Raw genomic sequence first — 22,501 nt, 5'->3', positions numbered from 1 at the left:
TCTAATATTTGGAAATCTTCTATTCCATTTGTTTTATTCTCCTTTTTCTCTGTCAACTAGGGAGTTTTTGAATTGATTTTTGTAGTATTTTTATTATTGAAAGATACTGTGGAAGGTACTGATATTTCTGCTATTATTATTAATCTATCAATTAAAAAAATCATATGGTAGAAATTGCATATTGCCTTGGAATTTTACTGAATTATAAGAAATCAGGGAGGCTACTGGAGAGATGTTTGTATAAGGAAAGGCACATATAGCTTTGTCTACCTTGCAACTATAGGCTGAGGGTAGGGAATTCTTAGAAAAAAGGTAAAGATTCTGTCCTTCATCTAATCACATTCAATCCTTTTTCTTCTTAGAAAAAAAATGGCAAGCATTATTTACTTATCCAAATTGCAATATACAATAAAACAAAAACATAGAGGAAAGATATGACACAGCCTTCTTTCTATTAGACTGTATTTGTTGCTGCTACATGATATAAAAAAAATCTTGACAGAAAGGTAAGGATAAATTTTCATTGAGAACACTTACCATCCATCTTCACAGTTACAAGAATTGCTTTAGATTTTATTTCATTTTCCTGTTGCCAAACACCAGCAGCTGACCGCACCCAAGGAGTTACCAAACAAAAGTGGTTGCCAAAATCATGGTCTTCACAGCCATGAACTCTAAGTCGGAACTCCATAGGGGAAATTCTCTCTAAGCTGAGATCACTGCTCCCATTTCTTCTTGCCTGTGTCACTATCCCTTTCCGATCTAGCGAGGCTAGGAAAACAGGTTCTTTGTCCATTGCAAAAGAGCGTGTGGCAAACCAGGAGACATCAAATGACATGTCATCTGGAATTGAAAATACAACAACACCCCCCAAAATAAGAGCAGGCATAATAACCATCGTTCTCAAGAGAATTCTTGGAAATTTTAGGAAGGTATATAAATTTTTTCTCCTTCAAAAAGTTAACTCTAGTGGATTGCCCAAACTTAGTTGAATTCGGTGTATGACTGAGAATTTATAATTTATAAATTTTATAATTTTAAACAATAACTTCAGTGTTAAAACTTCCCACCAACAGAATAAAGGATTAAGATGATTTGTGTCAACAATTCTTTCTAGACCAATGTTTTTGGGCAAGTGTCATGGAGAATAGCAACTGAGCCATTATATAATAACTAAATTCCACTGCACTTATTGGTCCATCACACAAAAGTCAACTTGAAGTCACCACCACTACAATTACTTTGTTTCTGCCCCTTATCTTCAAAGAGTTAGGCAGTTTCATCAACTTTCCAATAGACTGTAGAATCTATTATGGTCTTTCCTTATTGTCATTATCACTACTAACTCCCTTTTTCTGTAGGATAAAATGATCATCTCTGAGAATGGGACTAATAGATTTGAACGATTTAAATGTTACTAATTAAACTGACAATATTTGAGTCAGTTCAAAGGCCTACACTTTAGTATAGTTAGGGTAAAGTACACTACCTTTTGCACTTTAAGAAGTCAGTTTCCACATCTAATTTATAATGTTGTTTATCTTCCAATCCTATTGGTTTAAATTACCTGTAAAATACCTTATTTTATATGTACCTGTCCAAAATTCTTCAGATGTTTTGCCAAAAATGTTCTACTAAATGTACTACCAAAATTGATGTGCACTGTGGTTTTGGAAATGTCTTTCCAGTGTTACACTTACTTTTAAAATATGTTGTATATACATTTTATAAGAACCCATGCAAAATATATGTAATTTAAAGGCATACAAATGTGATGAGTATATCATTTTAGTTATATAGTATTTTTCCATAATTCAGTGCTTTAATTACTGGCTTACTCATCAAAAACAGCAGTCCTTCCTTTAAAGGAAAATTATTTCTGAGTTAACATGTCCAATGGACTAATAACTTCCTGTACTACTGACCCAATTCAGATAACCTTTTACCCTCATATGTATATAAAGTATGTGTCACTATATATGCCAATTTTACTAGAGAATAAGCTCCCAAGAGCCTACACTGATTTCTATCTCTAATACAGGATGACAGCTAGTCAGAATGCATCATTTTTTGTATTTTAATAGGAACAATTTTTATAAATCCATGAGTAGATCTATACTTTTAACCTCATTAGGCTAGTAGCTTTTGTTGGCAGTTTAATTGTTGCATTCAAAGTAGAATATCTTGGTGCATCCCACGGTAAGATGGAAATCAAATGTGGGAACTAATCTGAATACATTTGCCACATATTCCTATAAGCATTTGTAACACTGTCCTAGAACTTAGAGGTCATTATCACAATTGGTGAATACAAAGATGTGACTTAGACATGTCCTTAACAGCAGAACTTCATTCTTATTTTATTTTTATTAACTTTCCTACTTTTCCATCCTTAAACTGTTTAATTACAAATTATATAGTATACTATTAAAATAATTTTATAATATAAAAATTTGAATTATGAAGCATTTTGTTTTTCACAGGTAAAGAACCTTTTGCAATGTGTAGCACTCTATCTGCCTACAACCATTAAAGCACCAAACCTATTTCCAGCGTTGTGAGGATATTTTAATGAATCACAAGCAAAGGCTGTGTTCCACTGTTATGTGTTCTAAAGCAGCACTTCCAAACTGAATTTGGAGGAGTGCATAACCTAATAGCAATCAGATAAGAGCAGCTACAAGTTTAATTCAATTTGTATAATATTATAGTGCAGGGAAATAATAATAATAATAACAACAACAACAACCACAACAACAGCAGCAGCAGCAGCAGCTGGAATAATAGCAACCTAGAACTAAGGAGAGATTTCCTGACAGTTAGAACAATTAATCAGTGGAACAACCTGCCTCCCAAAGCTGTGAATGCTCCAACACTGGAAGTTTTTAAAAGACTGGACAGCCATTTGTCTGAAATGGTAGGTTTCCTGCCTGAGCAGGGGGTTGGACTAGATGACCTCCAAGGTCCCTTCCAACTTGACGACGACGATGATGATGATGATGATGATGATGATGATGAAGGAACTTAGATCTAAGATTTTACATTTTTAAAAAACTGCAGAATTTACACTACTCTATTCCACCTCCCCCAATATTTCTAAAAATAAACAAAGACCTTTTGATCTTATTTTACGTCTAGCACAAATTGCTTATATGTTCTTTGATGCTATGAAACACTGCAATTGGTCATAAGCCATATATTGACCATACTTGTAATAATGCTATCTGCCAATGAATAAAATTCTTTATTCTAAAGATTCCCAATGTGTTGTGATTCAGGGTCAGCCTGTGGGTTCGGCAGTTGGGTCGGACGACTCAGAGGAGGAGGAGGAGGGGGGTGTTGAAGAGCTTGCTGAGGGGATTGGACAGTTTGATGAGAGCCCCCAGCCAGGCCCCTCTCATCTGGTCACGACGCAGACCCACCTGTGTGAGCCTGACAGCATGGATGAAGATGACCCACAGCTGGCCCTGTTCAAGGACACCCGTCGCAGGAGGCAGTCAATCAGGAGTAAACAGAGGAAGGCAATGGGGCTCCTCGGAAGGAGGCAGAGAGAAGCCACGCCCTGAACTGTATTTAAGGGGGAATGCGTGGGAGGGCTGGTTTGCTGAAGGCAACCGCTTGAAAAGCTCCTGTTTCTTGGTTTGTGTCTTGTTCTATTTGTTTTTGTAGCAATAAATTTGGCAGGCGTAATTCCAGCCTCTTGCCTTCTTGTAAAAGGGGTTGTCCCTGCCTTTTCTGCAGGGCCGGTAGCAGGCTGGTACAGAACACAATGCTTCCATTCCAATAAGACTATAGGGTCCAGTTTTCTGAGTGGGACTTGCCTCCAGTTTTTTCCTGCCCATCTAGCACAAGCAGGCAGAGTGGGCATGCTGCATGTCCCAGTGCTTAAGCAGTGTCATCTTGGGGGGGGGGGTCCATGAAGCAGGCCTTCTGTGGCACGTTGTCTGCCCTCTGCAATAATATCCTCCCAGAGTTCTATATGTCTCCCACCTTAATAATGTTCAGGAAGCTATTAAAGATGCTTCTGTAGGATGGACTTTCTGTGGTGTTATGTTGTTTACGGGGATGCTCATAATTCTTTTTGTTTTTGTTTTCTTTATGTTTAATTGTGAGATACCCAGAATAATTGGCTTTCCCTGTAGCTGCCTATAAATTGTATGAATAAATATTGTAAAACGCAAACGTTCAGTTAATATTAATTCATTATTGTACTGCAATTCAGGCTTATGCATATCTGCTTGTCAATAAGATAACTGGTGTACTAGAATTTAATTCTGAGTTACATGAATATCATTGTGTTGCAAAAATTTATTCTGACAAAAGATAATTTAAAGTGTGAGGGGAATCTTGTATTTTGTTGTGCGTTGGAGAGCAAATTGAACTCAGAACAGGTAGCCTCTAGATGGCACAAGCCATATTAATTTTAAATTTGTATTAATTTATGGGCATTGTTTAATCATGTTTTAATAATTTTAATTTTTGTATCTAGTTTTTATGTATTGCCCTGTTCACCGCCCTGAGTCCCTAGGGAGAAGGGCGGTATACAAATTAAATAAATAAATAAATAAATAAATAAATAAATAAATAAATAAATAAATAAATAAATAAATAAATAAATATTGGGCTGAGCAATAACCAACATTTAAATTTTATTCAGAAAGAAACTGATACCAGCTCCATTCCTGTAATAATGAAATAATATAGTAATAGTGGGCCTGGCATGTTATTATTTTGAAACTAAAGTTTCTGGTGTTCTTCCAGGCAACTCCCTGTTATGTAAATTATACTGCAGTTCAGTTTAGAAATGACAAGCCATAAGTGACTGCATTCAGCACTGCCTTTTCTTTTAATAGTACATTTGGTCCACCAGCTGAAATTGGTTAAAGGCTTTATTGGCAGTGACATCCACTTGGTCTTTCTGACTCAGCCTATTCATTTAAGGAGAATGGAATTGCTCTAGAGTCCAATTTGTAAAGTACAAGAATAAGCACATGTGAAAAACTGAAGTGTACAAAGCTTTCACAAATAATGGGCAAGTGGAACAAAGTATATTCCAGCATGAATGAATAGATGAATGAATGAATGAATGAATGAATGAATGAATGAATGAATGAATGAATTTTCAATCTTTGCTATTTTTACAAATAATTCAAGGTGGCAAACATATCCAATTCAACTTCTATTTTATCCACAGCAACTCTGTGAAGTGGTTGGGCAGAGAAAAGTAACTGGCCCAAAGTCATCCAGTTGGCTTTCATGGCTAAGGTGAGACTTGAATTTCTGCTCCCATCTAATATCATATTTAACATATTATTATGATGTGAATTTTATGTAGATTATTAAAAACACAGTGGTACTTAAAAGTTTGTCCTTCTTACTGAAGTTTCAATATTTCTGGATAAATATGATCTAAAATGATAAAGAGAATCCAATTAAATGCATGAGCCAAAACACTATATTTGCTCTTTTATTTATTCAAAAGAGTTCACAAATTTTCAAGCACCACTGTAGATATGGGGAGAAGATGGAGTGAAAAATGTATGTGAATGTGATACAAACATGACTGTTCTCACAAAAGCTAAACAGGATTAGATTACATTGGATGGGAGATCACCAGGAATTCCTACGGCTGTGGATTTGTTTCAGACATTGGAAAAATAATCTAAAAAGCAGCAATGGTAAGTCCTTTCTCTATTGTTGCCAAGAAATCAACAGGAATGTGTTGATGTAGTCATCAGGAGTACATCAGTGTAGAACTTTAAATGTGCTTGCAAACTGTAATTTTCTTAAACTTTATTAATTGCACTAATGTTTATTACTTTTATTGAACATTAACAGTACAATTAAATATGCCTGCAGACTGAACACTGAACTAGGTTTATCACTTATATGTATTGACCTGAACATTTAAGGAATGGCTCACATACATTTGTCTCAGATTTTTTAAAAGTTTATTTTAAGCACTTTCAATACATCAGGACAAATATTAAGGATTAAGAAAGAATAGACAGATTCTCCAAAATCTGTTCTCAACATGCTCTGAAACAAACCTAATTTGAAGTGAGCACTAAACTAGATATCTAAGACCATATTTGTATGCTGAACACCTACTAGAACAAGACAGTTTATTCAAAAAAGCATCCTCTGAAGTATACTGAATTTTGCATGACCAATATGATGATGATTAAAGATGACCCTTAAAGTTTAAACCCGTTGGACCTTTATAAAATAAAAAAATAGTTTTTTTATTTTATAGTTTTCCTGAATACCTGGGCAGTTCCAGATACTCAGTTCAACTTGATTAAATATTCAAAATTCACTGAACATGCTGAGAAGTCTCATACTAATAAAAAATTACTTCAATTTGTACTTTTCTGGTACACAGAAAAGTGAAATGCAGGTTTCTGATTTAGCTGTAAACTGGTACTTCACACACCACTACTCAGTGTTTGCACAAACATCTGATGACAATCCAATGTATACCACAAAATATTTGGCTATGGGGATGTAGTCTATAAAATGTTCCACAAAATTTCCTTGATGAAGAAATAAACTACTGAAAAAATGAAAAACATATTCAAATCATACCTGGATCAAGCACTGTTGTTTCAATGGTGATGATGCAAAACAAGTTTACCAGATCACCTCGATAAATGGTTGGATTATCTGAATGCACTGAAACATTAAAAATAGGTCCTAGGAAGAAAAAAAAGACAAGTACTTATCTATTTTGCTGCAGAAGTTTAATTAAGCTATATACCTATGCAAAACTTTGTAGTCAAATATGAGCATGAAATTATGTCTGATCAAAAACTCACAGAAACATTAAATCTCATGAACAAAGACATATAGTATCAGGATATAAGTGAATGAATTAGGAATGCAAGATTCTAAAGGACTGACTATTAAGAAGTCAGAGTGAATATAAAATGTCGAATCAAGAATTCTAGACAATGATGTAAGACTAAATATAAAACTGAAAAATTAGTAACCAAAGATTTATAGTTAAGTAGTTTTCGTTAAGAAGAAAGAGACATATATCACTGAAGTTTTGTATACAGAAAATCATCTTGCAATAGAGCAAAATTGGAAGGAAAGGACAATGAGGCAAAGGAAAACTAAGAACATCATGCCTCTTAGGACAGAAGGCATTTTCAACTGCTAAAAAATACACAGGAAAAATAAAACTTAAGAGGAAAAGTAAGATGTGTGGTCTTAATAAATAGTTGATGCAGACTTTGACAAGCAACAAAACACCACAAAGACAAGATTTTATGCAAGATTTCAGGTAGGCATGCCAGACACTGATCACCTTGATTCCATCATTTTTCATTATAGAATCATTATCACTATGTTTGACATAAAATATTATACCATTCAGACTTAGTTCATCTTTTTAAAGAAATCTGTTTCATTATTTAACATTTTAAGAAGAATGCATAGAAGACAGTATTAAAAATTATTGTGTATCATTTCCCACATGAAGCAGGAAATAAATATGGATCATGGTTTAAAAACTGTATGGAAAAAGTGTTTAAAAATATAAAGAAGTTCAACCCACCTGAAACTACATTTGCTGTTTTCAAATAGTATACTTAAACTTGGTTATTCTTTTTGCCAACCTTTCCCTACCTGGCTTTCTCCAAATATGATTGGTAGAAATTCTGCACTCTCTGGGGAATTGCAGTCTAAAATATTGGACGGACAACTGCTGCTCTAAGCTTATTCATGCTACACTAGTTGGGTTTCTATTATAGCCGAGTCAAGTTGATACTCTCAGAGGCCACATTCAGGAACACAGCAAGTTTCTATTAAGAATATTATGGTTTGAAAACTACATTACTTTTTTTGGCCAATGCTGAATCAGCTGCAAGAATCAAAAGTATGTAATGCAAAGCGAAGTGCAGTTGTGTTTTTGTTTAAAAAAAAGTAAAAGAAAACAAGAAAAAATCAATGCACGTTTTTCTTTCACCTACAAAGACTGTGCAGTCTTGTGACTAAATTTTACTATAATGGAAAGAATTACTGCCATGTGAAATAATTTCTAGTTATTCAAATCTTTTTCTCTTAACTGCATAATTTATAAGATAAAAGTATGAGATTTTGTAAGCAACCAGGGTAAGAGATAAAGAGGATACAAACAAAAGAACAAGGAAGTTTCTTTATTCTCTGCTTTTAGAAAATGAAGTCACAAAATGAACAGAAAATGCTGCAAATATCAGCATTAGAGATGGGCATTTTTCTCTTTTAGTGAAACTGAAATGTCTATACAGATAAAGCAACTCCCACACAGAGTATGATAAATATTTATATGTATTAAAACTGTTCTACATACTTTCCAGCTCACTCAAAGATTCTTCTATTTAAATTAATCCTGTATCAAGTTCAGAGGGAATTACTGCATTTTTCAATACCTTACTAAACTATAAATGGAGATGAGGAAAACCAAATGTAAGATCCTGATAAGAGTATTTCCACAGAGGTTACTGGCAATATTTAAAGCAAGGTTCATGGAATATGTCTTTCCTATTCAGCATCACTTGTACTTATAATCTCTTACACATAAACCTCTTAGTTCTGCAAATGTACAAACAGGAGAAAGTAGAAAATATAATAAATGATAACTATTACAAAAATATTTTTAAAAGGACAAAAATAACTATAGCATTATCAGTTCAATGGGAATTTGCTACTAATATGTGGTTCTCAGCTATGACCACCTGCTCCTTTCCGAATGGACAAACATTATTTGTCTATTTAGTTATTAGTTAGATGAATTTTACAAAGATTATTTGGATTTTTCTCCAGGAAAATGGATGCTGGTTTAAATACCAAAGTGGGTAGTTTCTCTTCCCTTCACTATTAAATCCTCCCCACAACAATCTGCCCAGCATCTGCCCACCTTCCACCCAAATCTTTCCTTTTCACCTTGCTCTATATCAGGGGTCCCCAACCCCCGGTCTGTGGATCAGTACTATATAATCTCTTTCTTCCCTCCCTCCTTCCTTCCAACCAGTGATTAGAAAATGAAGGTCTTTTCTTAACTAACAGGGGAAGAAAAATGAAAGAAGAACTGTGAAGTTCAATAGAGCTAGCTTAGGCAACTGAAACTTTCAAAGCATAAGAACAATTATTATTTTTTAGCAAATTATCAGTTTTGGAAGAACATTAGATCTTTCAGTCAAATTTTTATCTTGGAGCAGTAGGGATGGGAAACTTAAAAAAAAATTCAAGGACCACGTTTCAACAGAACCAATCTGTTGTTGGTACACAATGCTTTATGTTAAAGACATTAAAGAGACCCGAATAAAAAAATGAATGAAGCATCTACTCTGATTCCTGTCATGGTTCCAACAGAGACGAATAAAGCAAAACTCCAAGGCTTGCAAATTCCTCAGAGAACATGTTTATTAGTTACAAAGTATCGGCACATCAAAAGTGAAACCAAGTCTGGAGACACACGTAACAATTTCCCAATACAAAGTTAAAAAATCCTAGGGTTATGCGAACAACTATGTTCCCTAATACAACTGGGCCGCACAAACAAGCAAAGCCCCATCTGCGGGATGCAGGCAGCACACAAAACCACAGCCTCTCTGGTCCGCGGAAATACCTTTCTCCATGTAACCAGTCTCTGGTGCCCAAAAGGTTGGGGATCTCTGCACTAGGCCATGTTATACAGCCATTTCTGTATCAATATTCTGTCATAAGATTTAAAGTGGTTTCCAGAAGCCACCTTCAGTGCTTCAGGCCAGAAGATTCTTGCTGGTTATTTGCCAGGCCATCAACTGTATTTATTCTTGTGCTTCTATTTAAATTAATCCTGTATCAAGTTTAGAGGCATTTTGAAGGCAAACATATTAGATTAACAGCATGGGTCAAGAGAATGCAATCACCCCAGAGAGTAATAGAAACAGACTTCAAATGTCAGTAATTTGAATCTACAGGAGTTCTGTAAACCAAGAATATTGTCATACTACAATTTCCATTGCTAATAGTCCCTTTTATGGTGAGATTACTGAAAGAATGGTGACTGAACAACTGTATAATCACTGAATGAAACTGAGATTGTTTTATTGCAACCTAGTTTTAGGGCTTATTTCAGTAAAGAAATTGCCATGGTCACTCTGATAGGTTATCTTTCACAAAAGAGAGAGGCAAGATGTTTTACCTACTAATCCCTCTCAAATTCTCAACAATGTTTAGTATCTTGTAGTGTGGTATCTGAGTGGATGATTCCATGACTTGGAGGCACTATGGTGTTGTAATGCTGTTCCTACAGCTGCAGGGCCATTCCCCAAAAAAGGAAAGTTGACGGTTTCTGTTCAGGCATAGCTTTCACATTGTCAATTTCCACAAAGTTCAATATTGTCTATAAATTTGTTTATAAACTATACGAAGATGCAGGGAGACGTTGTCCAGAGGCTTGGAATTAGATATTAACAATATGTAGGTGACACTCAATTTTATTTATTTTTTTCATCTAAAATGAGAAACAGTAGAATTGCTGAACTGATAGCTGTCTCCAACTTTGAAATTGTAAAGGTGGCTGGGACTATCTAAACAACTGCATCATGATATCTGACGTCCTCTAAGTTGCAAAGCAGACTGGAGATGTTTAGCAGCTCTATAGAGAATCTTTTTTAAAAATTGTAACAATGCAAAGCAAACCGGTCACTTTTCAGTCCACTTATTTTTCCTTCTGGGACCAAGAATGTTGGATGGAATGAAGTAAATAATGATTTTGCATGGAAGTTTTTTGTGCTCAGAAGAGTAATGACTCGGTTGATACTGTTGATTCTGATCTTAAGCTCTCAAGGCACAGACTTGCTCCTTTCTCTGCATGTAGAAGGCAACAGCAAAGCAGAATTGAAGTTGCTAAAATATATTGATCCAAAATAAATGTGGAATGGAGAATGATAAGTGTCTATTTAAAAAAATAAAACTCAGATTTAGAGATTATGTAAAACTAAACAAACTCAGAAAAAGACGGTTGTAAATTGTTTTATTTCAAATGAAAAAATCAGTTTTAAAAAATGAGGTCTTTAAGTGTTTTAGTTTTCATGTAGATGTATGTTTTTAAGAGGAAGTGATATGTTTATTTCTTGCCCATCTATAGTCATTCATTTTAGTCATTCATGTGTGTGTGTGTAGGATTATACAATTCATGTATTACCTTAGGGTGTTATGACCCACAAAGTCTTAAACCCTTTGGCATAGGCATCATATAATCCTATCAACATCATCAATTAACAGCTAGCTAAGACATTTTCTTCCATGCACCAGAAAAGACACTGCAACAATTACATCAGAATAATGGCTCACCGTTGCGTAATCTGACAGGATTGAAAAATGCCAAGTTAATATTCTAGCAATAACTGTACAAATGTGCTTCTCTGTTCTTAAGGACCACTCCAAGACTTCATACATATTCTCTCAATACAACTTATATATAGAACAAATTGTATCTTGGTCACTGAGTCAATGTTTTTTGACCAACCTCCATTCTGTCTGGATTAATGCATTATATCAAGAATGAACCACTTCAGGTCATGAGATTATATGGAAAAAAAACAGAAAGGCAATGACACTCAAAAAGCTAATATGTCTTCTAACTGAATTTATTTTATTTATTTTATTTATTTAGTTATATTTATATACCGCCCTATTCCCTGAGGACTCAGGGCGGTTTACAGGGAATTAAAAATCCAAAATACAAAAATTAAGAACCAAATTAAAAAATATTAAATTAACCCTGTAGTCAGTTAAAAAGAACCCCAAATTAAAAATTCCTCCTCAGTCTGGGCCCGAGAGCTCGAAGAGACAGGTCTTCAGGCCCCGGCGGAATGATCGAAGGTCGGGGGCAGTTCTCAGCTCCACCGGCAGCTGGTTCCAGAGGGCAGGCGCTCCCACCGAGAAGGCCCTATCCCTGGGTGTCACCCGCCGGCAGTCTCTTACCGGCGGGACCCTGAGCAGACCCTCCCTGTGGGAGCGCACTGGGCGAAGGGCATTTGATGCCGGGAGCAGGTGTTCCCTCAGATATCCCGGACCCAGGCCATGTAGGGCTTTATAGGTGATAACCAGCACCTTGAATTTCACCCGGAGGGCAACCGGAAGCCAATGCAGCTCACGGAGTAGAGGTGTTACATGGGAGTATCGGGAAACCCCCATTACAACTCGCGCGGCCGCATTCTGCACCAGTTGAAGCCTCCGAGTGGTCTTCAAGGGCAGCCCCATGTAGAGAGCGTTACAGTAGTCCAAACGGGAGGTCACAAGCGCATGAGTAACTGTGCGTAGGGCGTCTCGGTCCAGATAGGGACGCAACTGGCGCACCAGGCGAACCTGGGCAAAAGCCCCCCTGGTCACGGCTCCTATATGGTCTTCGAAATTGAGCCGTGAATCCAGGAGGACGCCCAAGTTGCGAGCCCTATCGACGGGGGGTAACACCTCACCCCCCATCATTAAGGATGGAATAACTTGGTTAACCCAAGATGCCGATATGCACAGCCACTCAGTCTTGGCGGGATTGAGACGAAGCCTGTTTCTCCCCATCCAGACCTGAACCGCCTCCAGGCACCGGGACATCACGGAGAGGGCATCACTGGGTTGGTTCGGGGTGGAAAGAAAAAGTTGGGTATCATCAGCGTACTGATGATACCCCACCCCAAAACCACGAATGATCTCGCCCAGCGGCTTCATATAGATGTTGAACAGGAGAGGCGAGAGAACCGACCCGAGGGACTCCACAAATGAGAGACCTCGGGGCGGATCTCTGCCCTCCTGTCAACACCGACTGCGAGCGGCCCTGGAGGTAGGAGGAGAACCACCGTAAAACGGTGCCTCCCACTCCCAGCCCCCTGAGACGCCGCAGTAAGATACCATGGTCGATGGTATCGAACGCCGCTGAGAGATCTAATAGGACCAGGACAGAGGAGCAACCCCTGTCCCTAGCCCTCCAGAGATCATTCACCAGCGCGACCAATGCCGTCTCCGTGCTGTGTCCGGGCCTGAAGCCCGATTGGTACGGGTCCAGATAATCAGTTTCCTCCAGGAACAGAGGGAGCTGATGCGCCACCACACTCTCAACAACCTTCGCCAGAAAGCGAAGGTTGGAGACTGGACGGTAGTTGTTTAAAACAGCCGGGTCCAAAGCAGGCTTCTTGAGAAGGGGTCTCACCACCGCCTCCTTCAAGGTGGCAGGAAAGACACCCTCCTTCAAGGAAGCAGTTATTACTGCATGGAACCAGTCTCGTGTTCCTTCCCGAGCCGCATAAGCTAGCCAGGAGGGGCACGGATCCAACAAACAGGTGGTGGTGCTCAGTCTCCCCATGATCCTGTCCACATCATCAGGGGAAACAGGGTCGAACTCATTCCAGATAACGTGCTCAAGACCGCCTGATTCCTCCACATTAGACTCTGCCCAGTCAGAGTCCAAGCCGGTCCGGATCCGAGCGATTTTGTCCGCCAGATGATGACTAAACTCCTCAGCTCGTCCCTGTAAGGGATCCTCTCTCACCTCCTGATTAAGGAAGGAGCGAGTCACCCTAAACAGGGCGGCCGGGCGATTATCTGCGGACGCGATAAGGGCGGCAAAGTAGTTAGACTTCGCCGTCCTTATCGCCGCAAGATAAGACCTTATAAAGGTTCTTAACTGCAATCGGTCGGATTCGGATCGGCTGGATCTCCAACCGCTCTCTAGACCTCGTCTCCGACGCTTCATCTCCCGGAGCTCCACAGAGAACCATGGAGCCCAACGGGATCTGCGTCGGGTCAGAGGTCGCATGGGTACAACGCAGTCGAGTGCCCTGGTGGCTGCCGTTTCCCAGGCCTCCACCAGGGCATCGACTGGGCTGTGGGTAAGGGTGATAGGTATAGGCCCAAGCGCCCTCTGGAACTGATCTGGGTCCATTAGGCGCCTGGGGCGGAACCACCTGGTCGGCTCCGCCACCCAGCGGCGGGGGATGGCATGACGGAAAACTAGCCTCAGGAGGTAATGGTCTGACCATGACAGAGGGGTGATGGACGGAGAACCCCCTCCCAGATCATCCAACCACTGTCCAGACAGAAACACCAGGTCAAGAGTGTGACCCCCCTCATGAGTCGGGCCCTCAATAACCTGGGTCAGGCCCATGGCTGTCATGGAAGCCATGAACTCCCGAGCTAACTCCGACGACCCTCCCAGTGATGGCAGGTTGAAGTCACCCAGGACTACGTGCCTGGGGAACTCCACCGCCAACCCTGAGAGGGTGTCGAGCAGCTCGGGCAGGGCTGTTGCCACACAGCTGGGCGCCAGGTATGTAAGCAACAAGCCCAACTGAACCCGAGGACCACACCTCAAGAGGAGGGTCTCACTCCCGGCCATCTGGACAATGGTGGCCTCCCGGGGACACAATGTCTCCCGAATAACCACTGCCACCCCACCACCCCTGCCCTGAGCCCGTGGCTGGTGCAGCACCCGGAAACCCGGCGGGCATAACTCGGTGAGAGGCACCCCTCCCTCCGAGTCCAGCCAAGTTTCCGTGATGCACGCTAGATCCGCACATTCCTCCTCAATCCGATCACGGATGAGGGGAGCTTTATTAACTACGGATCTAGCGTTAAAATAGACCAGCCTGAGCTCAGGGGCCTGATCACCCTCATCCCCGGGTAAGAGGGTGCTAACCGGAGGGTCGGAGCGCGCCACCGCTCGAAGATAGCGGGGGCGCGATCCCAGATGTTGATATGACCCTCCTCGCAAACACCTGCTGCCATACCCTATCGCCGTGGGGATTCGATACCCCACCCCCACATTCCCAGCGCCAGCAGCCACCTCCCCCAACCCCGTCCCACCAGGACCTCTAACAGGACCAGACTGAGTGCCGGTTACAAGTTCCCTCCCCATCCCCCCTCCCTCCCCCTCCCTAACCTCCTAAAATAACCGGCTAAAAATCTGATCAGGGGCCTCTTAGCGCGTCTTAACTCGAGGCCCCTATCCAAGCCCAACCACCTCTCGGAGTCCCAAGGCTTGGGCCCGTCATTAAGGGGAGTATGAAAACAGGCGACAGGTCGCGCCCATGAGGCAGGAACCGCCCTAAGGGCATACAAGTCCGCTTCGGAATAACGATGGATCATATAGCACTCAATTAGTCTCTTGGGGCCGATGTTGAAAATATGGCCAAAGGATTGTTCATTGATGGTACGAAGATGGAAAAAGAACAGGTCCAGTGGGCATATCTCTCAATCTGCAAAGCCATCTCAGCTCTCACCCGAGATGGAGTTCCAAGGGACAACCTCAGCCGTCCTCTCACTCCAGCTGAGGAGTCTAGCTGGAACAGAGAGAGAAAAGGGGAGTCCTAAGCCAGGCCCACCCCAACTGGTCTCCCACACCAGAGAGGTGGTCGCTGACCAGTCCAGAACCGTCCTCCCACCACGGTTCGGTCCCGTCCACACTGGATTATCCATAGGGGGATCTTAGTTCCCATCAGGTATGGAGCTAGTAGTCATATCTATTAGAATTACGGGACATCCAGAAATATTAATGTTATAAAAGTGTATGTACCTACTATAGATGTATATGGAGAAGATAGTGAGCATAACATTTAAGATATGTTAGACATGCCAAGTGCAGGTACTAGAAAGCATATAGTATTAGGAATGGGGCACAGGACATGGGAATGCAAAAGAAATATTTGGACCAGATTAGAATCACCATATATATCCTCCTTCATGTCTTCATGTCCTCTGGCAGACAAAGCCTTAAAATCAAATATTGTCTGACTTTTTGAGTATCTAAAAAGCTACCTGAGTGGCTTTTCTTTTTAATGCCACAAGTAGTACTAACCTCGTTAACAAGTTCAGCGCTCGGACCTTAATTAGTTGATCAGTCCCCTCTGATGGGCTTGGACTACCCACCTGAAACTGACAAGACCTTAATCAGTTATTCACTGAAGGGTTTTGCTTTATAATGATAATGATAACTTTATTGTTACTTTGAATGTACACCAATCGGCATACATCAAAATGAAATTTCGTTGCGTACAGCTCTCAAAGGGTCACCACCTCCAATATATACTCCTTGTTCGTGGCCCGCTCAAATTTCACATTGTCCATTTTAGTCTCTAGGGAGTGAACGATGGCAAACAGGACAGATGGAAATGGGGCTCCATGTGGATTAGCACTCAAGTTAGCTTGTATTCTTTCCTTTTTCTGATCCTGACTCTTCCACCTTTTCCTTAAAGAGGCCTTGCTTCTTTTCACCCCTGGAGCACGCTGCCGCCACCACCAACTCCTCCAAAAGCCTCTCTCTCTTCCTCTGGGCCTGCTGACAGCCTCATCCAGTTCCTTCGCTCCATAAGCTCCAGGTCCTCTCCTCCTCTGCCTCCTCTGGAAACAGCCCTGATTTGCAATACAATCCATCACTAGGCCAGCAGTCTGATCTTGCTGCTGGTAGAACAAATTCAAACAGCGCCAACAACTTTTAACGGTCTCACCAGCAGTTCCAAAACAACTAGAAACTCGCCATGCCAGCAAAGATTGTCGGTCGTATGTTACCTTAGTTCCACCATGTTGCTCAAACACATTAAAATCTTCCTGATCATGTGGCCTATAGCCCTTACTATCCCTCCCAAAACTATTCGCCTTCAAGAGCCAATGCAGCCACAGCCATTCCAGGCTGCTCTATCACATTCCTGTAATTGAGAAACCAATCTTCTTGAAGTAGGAAAAATAATTTCATATACATGTGGACTTTAGTACTTTTTTTGCTATAATTTTTAGTGCAGATGTCAGGACAGTTAAACAATTAGAATATACTGCTTTTCTTTCCACTTGTCCTCATACCCACTGTCTGTTTCCTGCCTTGTCTGTTTAGATATCTGGTAATCCTAGACCCAGATAAATGCAGGAGATAGGATAAACAAATTTTGGAAAGACAATTTTTCATTGTCAGCAAGATTGACTTGGAGGACGCATACTTGAAATATAAGATGTAAGTAACAGATTCAGTATATTAAGATTGTGCAAAAGAAAACCTGAAAAGCTACTGAAAAAGATAAAAGACATTGTAAAAAACCAATATTTCTAACTGATCCCAATGACTTTCTTGTTGTTGTTAGTTGCGAAGTCGTGTCCGACCCATCGCGACCCTATGGACAACGTTCCTCCAGGCCTTCCTGTCCTCCACCATCCTCCGGAGTCCATTCAAGCTCATACCCACTGCTTCAGTGACTCCATCCAGCCACCTCATTCTCTGTCGTCCCCTTCTTCTATTGCCCTCAATCTTTCCCAGCATTAGGCTCTTCTCCAGTGAGTCCTTCCTTCTCATTAGGTGGCCAAAGTATTTGAGTTTTAGCTTCAGGATCTGGCCTTCTAAAGAGCAGTCAGGGTTGATCTCCTCTAGGACTGACCGGTTTGATCGCCTTGCAGTCCAAGGGACTCGCAGGAGTCTTCTCCAACACCAGAGTTCAAAGGCTTCAATTCTTCGGCGTTCAGCCTTTCTTATGGTCCAGCTTTCACTGCCATAGATTGCAACTGGGAAGACCATAGCCTTGACTATACGCACTTTTGTTGACAGGGTGATGTCTCTGCTTTTTAGTGTGCTGTCTAGATTTGCCATGGCTTTCCTCCCCAGGAGCAAGCGTCTTTTAATTTCTTGGCTACAGTCCCCATCTGCAGTGATCTTGGAGCCCAGGAAAATAAAATCTGTCACTACCTCCATTTCTTCCCCATCTATTTGCCAGGAATTGAGAGGGCTAGATGCCATGATCTTGGTTTTCTTAATGTTTAGTTTCAACCCAAGTTTTGCACTCTCCTTCTTCACTCGCAACAAGAGGCTCTTTAGTTCCTCTTCACTTTCTGCCATTAGAGTGGTGTCATCTGCATATCTTAGGTTGTTGATGTTTCTTCCGGCAATCTTAATTCCAACTTTTGATTCATCTAGCCCTGCCTTTCTCATGAATGACTTTCTTAGCAGGATATAATGATAGCCTAGCCAAACCAAAACATGAAAAGCCTTAAGCAGCAACAAGGATGCACAGTTGAACACAGACTTTAAATGTCAAGCAAGAAAGGACAAGATATTGCAGACAAGATGTCAATGAATTCTTAAAAGCAAAAAGAAATTGAAAATGAGAAATATTTTTAAAAGATCAGAGAAATCAAAAGGAACTGCACAGCAAAGGTAGAACTCTTCAGAAATAATTGTGAAACAGATCTAGTAGAGGAAGATGAGGTTTAAGGAAGATGGAAATACTATATTTGAAATCTTTTACAATTGGGATTACAGAATAATAGAAACATCTATAAACAGAGAATATATTCAGGAACCACGTTCATTAGAAATTGAAATGTAACAATCAATAGGCCACAGATGCAAATGAAAAGTTGAACAATTTAAAGCTGCAAGAGAAGAGCCAGTTAAAGCGCCATTAGTTCCATGTTAACAAATACGGAACAAAATACTAGACAATGGGAGTATATTATATTTAATGGGTATTGCAGAATACTTGATTATTTTTCAGACAGTAGTCTTTATAATAATAAAGAAATTATCCTAAATTCTTTTTATTAATGCTTTTCTATTTTTTTTTAACTGAAAGCTGCCCAGAGTCATGCAGGGGAGATGGGTGGTGTAGAAATGTGATGAATAAATAAAAAGATGAATAAATTGTAAGAACTGAATTTGAAACAGAACTTTAAAATAAAGAAAGGAACGAGACAAATCTACATATTATCTCCATGTTAAGTTGAATATATTACACAGGCTGGCATTCAGGAAGTCTCTGACTTACAACCCCATTTGGAATGGAATTTCAGCTATAAGTCATTGCAGTCATAAGTCGAGGGGACTGGAGCTGATTTTTTTTTATATAATTCCTTACAGCAGTCATTAAGTGAATTGTATGATCCTAAGTTTGAGTCATGTGATTGTTAAGTGAAATGCAGTCATTAAGCCAATCAATTTTTTATGGAAGTTGGCAAAACCATCACAAGTTGCTGTTATATGACTGCAGATGCTAAAACTGGTAGTAAATGCAAATTGATTACCAAACACCTGAAATGAGGTCATGTGACTACATGATGCCTAGCACGACATTTTATGACAACCAGAAGTGTTTTATGGGCCATAAAGCACCCTTGTTGAGGCTGTTGTAACTTCAAATGGTTGTTAAATGACCATATATCAAAAACTACCTGTAGTTTGGAGATACACCATTACTATAAACACTTTGAAAACTGCAGATGATATAATTTTGTAAGACTTGTACAAAAATGTAAAAAATAGAGAGTAAAATCATGAAGATTCCCGTCTGGCCTAATTGCATCTAATTAATCTGCACTGCGTAATACTACAAGTTACAAAGAGAAGGGGAAAAAATCACGAAGGTTCATTTTGACTACGCATTTGTAAAGATGAAAACTTCTTGAAATATTAAACATTCAGGAAAACTGATATCTTGAAGCAATTTTGGAAGGAAACCAAATGAGTTATTTTTCTAGTACCAACAAGTCCTTCCAACTTCAAATAAAAATCAATATAAAAGACAAAACTTACCCCAAAGAATTTATTTGAGATATTAGACTTCTTTTAAATGTTCCTACATTTACTCATTCCTAAATTGAAGGCTATTGTCTGATTTGGCAGCACTTTGTAAACAAAGTTCTAGCATCTAGTAAAGCATTATTTTAAATGATACTAAAACAAAATATAAATATATAGGAAAAGGAAAACCATTCAGTGCTGTGAAACAACATTCTAAGCCAAGAATAGGAAATATGCTAGAGCTACAGCAAACTGTGTTTATTGAAGGAAGACCAAAAGTTAAAGAAGCATTTCCAAATCATAAAGATCTACAGTTTGTTGTCAGTTCTTGATTTATCTATTTTGTTCATGCTTTCCATGTTTATTGCTACTAAAGTTGAAAAACCATGGTGTTGTGCGATACAATAGATAGCTTTTACTTGCCTCCAGGCCTACAGTGACCCACACATCTAAGAGAAGGTAAAACGGCAGGCAAGAAAGCTGTTTCATTAAACAAAAGGAGAATGTCATAGGCTGAAAGTATTAAAGTAAGGAGAAAATGAAGACATTTTTGTAGTCTTATTTTCACAGCTGAAATTTTATAGCTCTGAACTTTCAATGCTTGCTTAATTTTGCTGCAATTAAGAAACTGCTTGCCATTTTGTGACTGCATGGAAAATTGATATTTTTCCTCCTTTAAATATCTCACAATATACTTCTCCCAGACATATTTAATACTTCTGAAGATATAATCAATGCTTATTTTTCCATACATAGAAAGTATAACCTGAGTTTGCATGTGATCTTTTTCTTTCCATAGGTAAAATTATCAAAAGTATCACCATTATCAGCTCTTTATACAAGGGATATAGGGGAGAATGATGTAATATTTAGTATCTAAACTATGCCACTACTCACTATAAAATCTATGGGTCTTTTCCAGATTTAAATTCATCTCTTGGAGTTTAATAGAAAAGCAAGTTAGCAAAGTTAACTGCTAAGTACCATAAAATCAAAGCTATGAATATAGTTACTTCATTCTGAATGACTTTATCAGCAGTCGGCTGGAGTACATGCAGATAGCTACAGCTGCAAGAACACTGTAGATGGTATGGAAAGAGCAGGGAGTGTTGCTTTCATTAGGCAATTCTGATGGAAGAGGATTTAACAATATTACACAGAATAAATCTATACCTGACATTTTTGCATACAGTTCCAGAATGTTTCAATAATCAAGTCACGTTTGATAAGGTTCGGGAGCAGAACTACTGCCAAAGTTCTGAGTTAGAGTCCTTTTGAAATTCTCTATTCTATCATTACTAGTAGTAAAACAAAAACCTGGAAAATTCTGGTACTAATTTTATAAACACAGATACAGATGTATTTTCCAAACTGTTCACCAGACTAGGCTTTGTACTGACCTGAGGTCTGGAAGTCTATCTGGATAGGATTGGAGAAACCATCAACCGCTTTCCGCCATCTGCCTCCACCCCCTGGGGACCATGCAGTCACTTCACAGCGATATAGCCCGGCATCAGAAATCTGAGTCTGGTACATCCTATAGCGGAACTCATTTTCTTGAATCTTTTCCAAGACTACACCATCCACCCGGTCCTGGTCTGTCCAGTCTTCCCGCCTAACTACTGAATCTTGATTGAGAGAAATGATACGAGTAGTCCCGTTTGATCTTGTCCGATCACTAAGAGACTTCACTGCTGTAATGAGGACTGAATAACGAGGAGTCTTGATGTTCTGGGATGACACCTTGCAGGTCATTTCAAATGTATGCCCTGCCATGAAGAATGGTTTCAGCTTCACAGCTTCTACAGTCAGTGTGTAATCTGAGAAGAGGAAAGGAATCACAGATATAAGCAGCAAGCAAATGGCGGGTAAACATTATGCAGTAAGCAAGGGATTATGCTGTTAATATCCTACAGACAATATCAAGTTTTTTAAAAAAATAAAATGAAATAAAGGGCTCCACCAGAGTTAATTAGATGTAGACATACAACGCATCATAGGACAGTGTGCACCTCTGCAATTTCCCTGTACTCAATGGTGCTTATTACTAAGCATATACAAAGCTTTAGTGCAAAGTAACAGCAGTTTTGACAATGCATGAAAACAAAAACAGTAGGAAAGCACACAGAATATTTACATACTGATAATTTTAACATGTTCTTGAGTGAAGTCCTGAGTTTTAATTAGAAATTAGAGCTTTGGTTGAAAAAATTACACAAATGAGCACATGAACAGCATCAGAAAAGTGAACGTTTCTGGACTAGTGGTACAGCCTATTATAATTGGTTTAGGGAATAATCTGTCAAATATGAGAATACTGTAATTCATGACATGATAATTATTCAACCTTAAAATGTATCTCAAAATAATAGAAAAACTGGAAATTTAGAATTTCTCACTTCTGCAATTTGATCTTTTATTTAAATGTATTTCACATTCGTAATAGAACATAAAACATAGTTTAACAGAGTTGGAAGGGATTTTAGAGGTCTTCTAGTTCAAGCCCTTCCTCAAGTAGGAGACCCTATACCATTTTGTACAAATGGCTGTCCAATCACTGGAAAATTTCTATGGTGCAAGAAGAATTTTATATTATAAAAGACTTCTTTTATAACATAAATGTATATTCTATAAAAACAAATTTGTATCTAATAAGTTGCATAATTCTAATCCACAAATCAGAAAATTCTCACATATCATAAAGCAATAATCAGACTGAACTAAATATCTGCATTTGTAAGTAAATGGATATAACTGAATTTTCCTGTTTGAACTTACAAGAGGTTTTATCCAAATTTAATTATCCAATAATTAATAATAAAAGTTCTTTACCAACATTGAGCATACATAATAGCAGAAAATAAACTGTATATGTATTTGAGGTTATTATTGGAAAGCATTTTATCTAATTCCTTAGAAGTCAAATCACCTATTTCCATCACTGGGGAATAGATATGTAGATATATATATTGACTCTGTCAC

At 39.1% G+C, this 22,501-nt stretch overlaps 1 protein-coding gene across 1 annotated transcript in view; it reads right to left on the bottom strand.

The window, feature by feature from the left end:
* PTGFRN (prostaglandin F2 receptor inhibitor) overlaps window positions 1-22,501 on the bottom strand; it is an 86,269-nt gene that overhangs the window by 3,464 nt on the left and 60,304 nt on the right. Inside the window, exons 6-8 of the mRNA XM_081326785.1 lie at window positions 20,920-21,339; window positions 6,589-6,696; window positions 538-843 (exon numbers count right to left, since the gene is read on the bottom strand). Of these exons, the coding sequence (XP_081182911.1) occupies window positions 538-843; window positions 6,589-6,696; window positions 20,920-21,339 (834 nt within the window). The remainder of the gene's footprint in view (window positions 1-537; window positions 844-6,588; window positions 6,697-20,919; window positions 21,340-22,501) is intronic.

This window comes from Vipera berus, assembly GCF_964194415.1.
Source record: "Vipera berus genome assembly, chromosome: 4".
NCBI classification, from domain to species: Eukaryota; Metazoa; Chordata; class Lepidosauria; order Squamata; family Viperidae; genus Vipera; species Vipera berus.
Note: the sequence above shows the minus strand (reverse complement) of the source record. Positions and strands in the feature narration are given on the sequence as shown.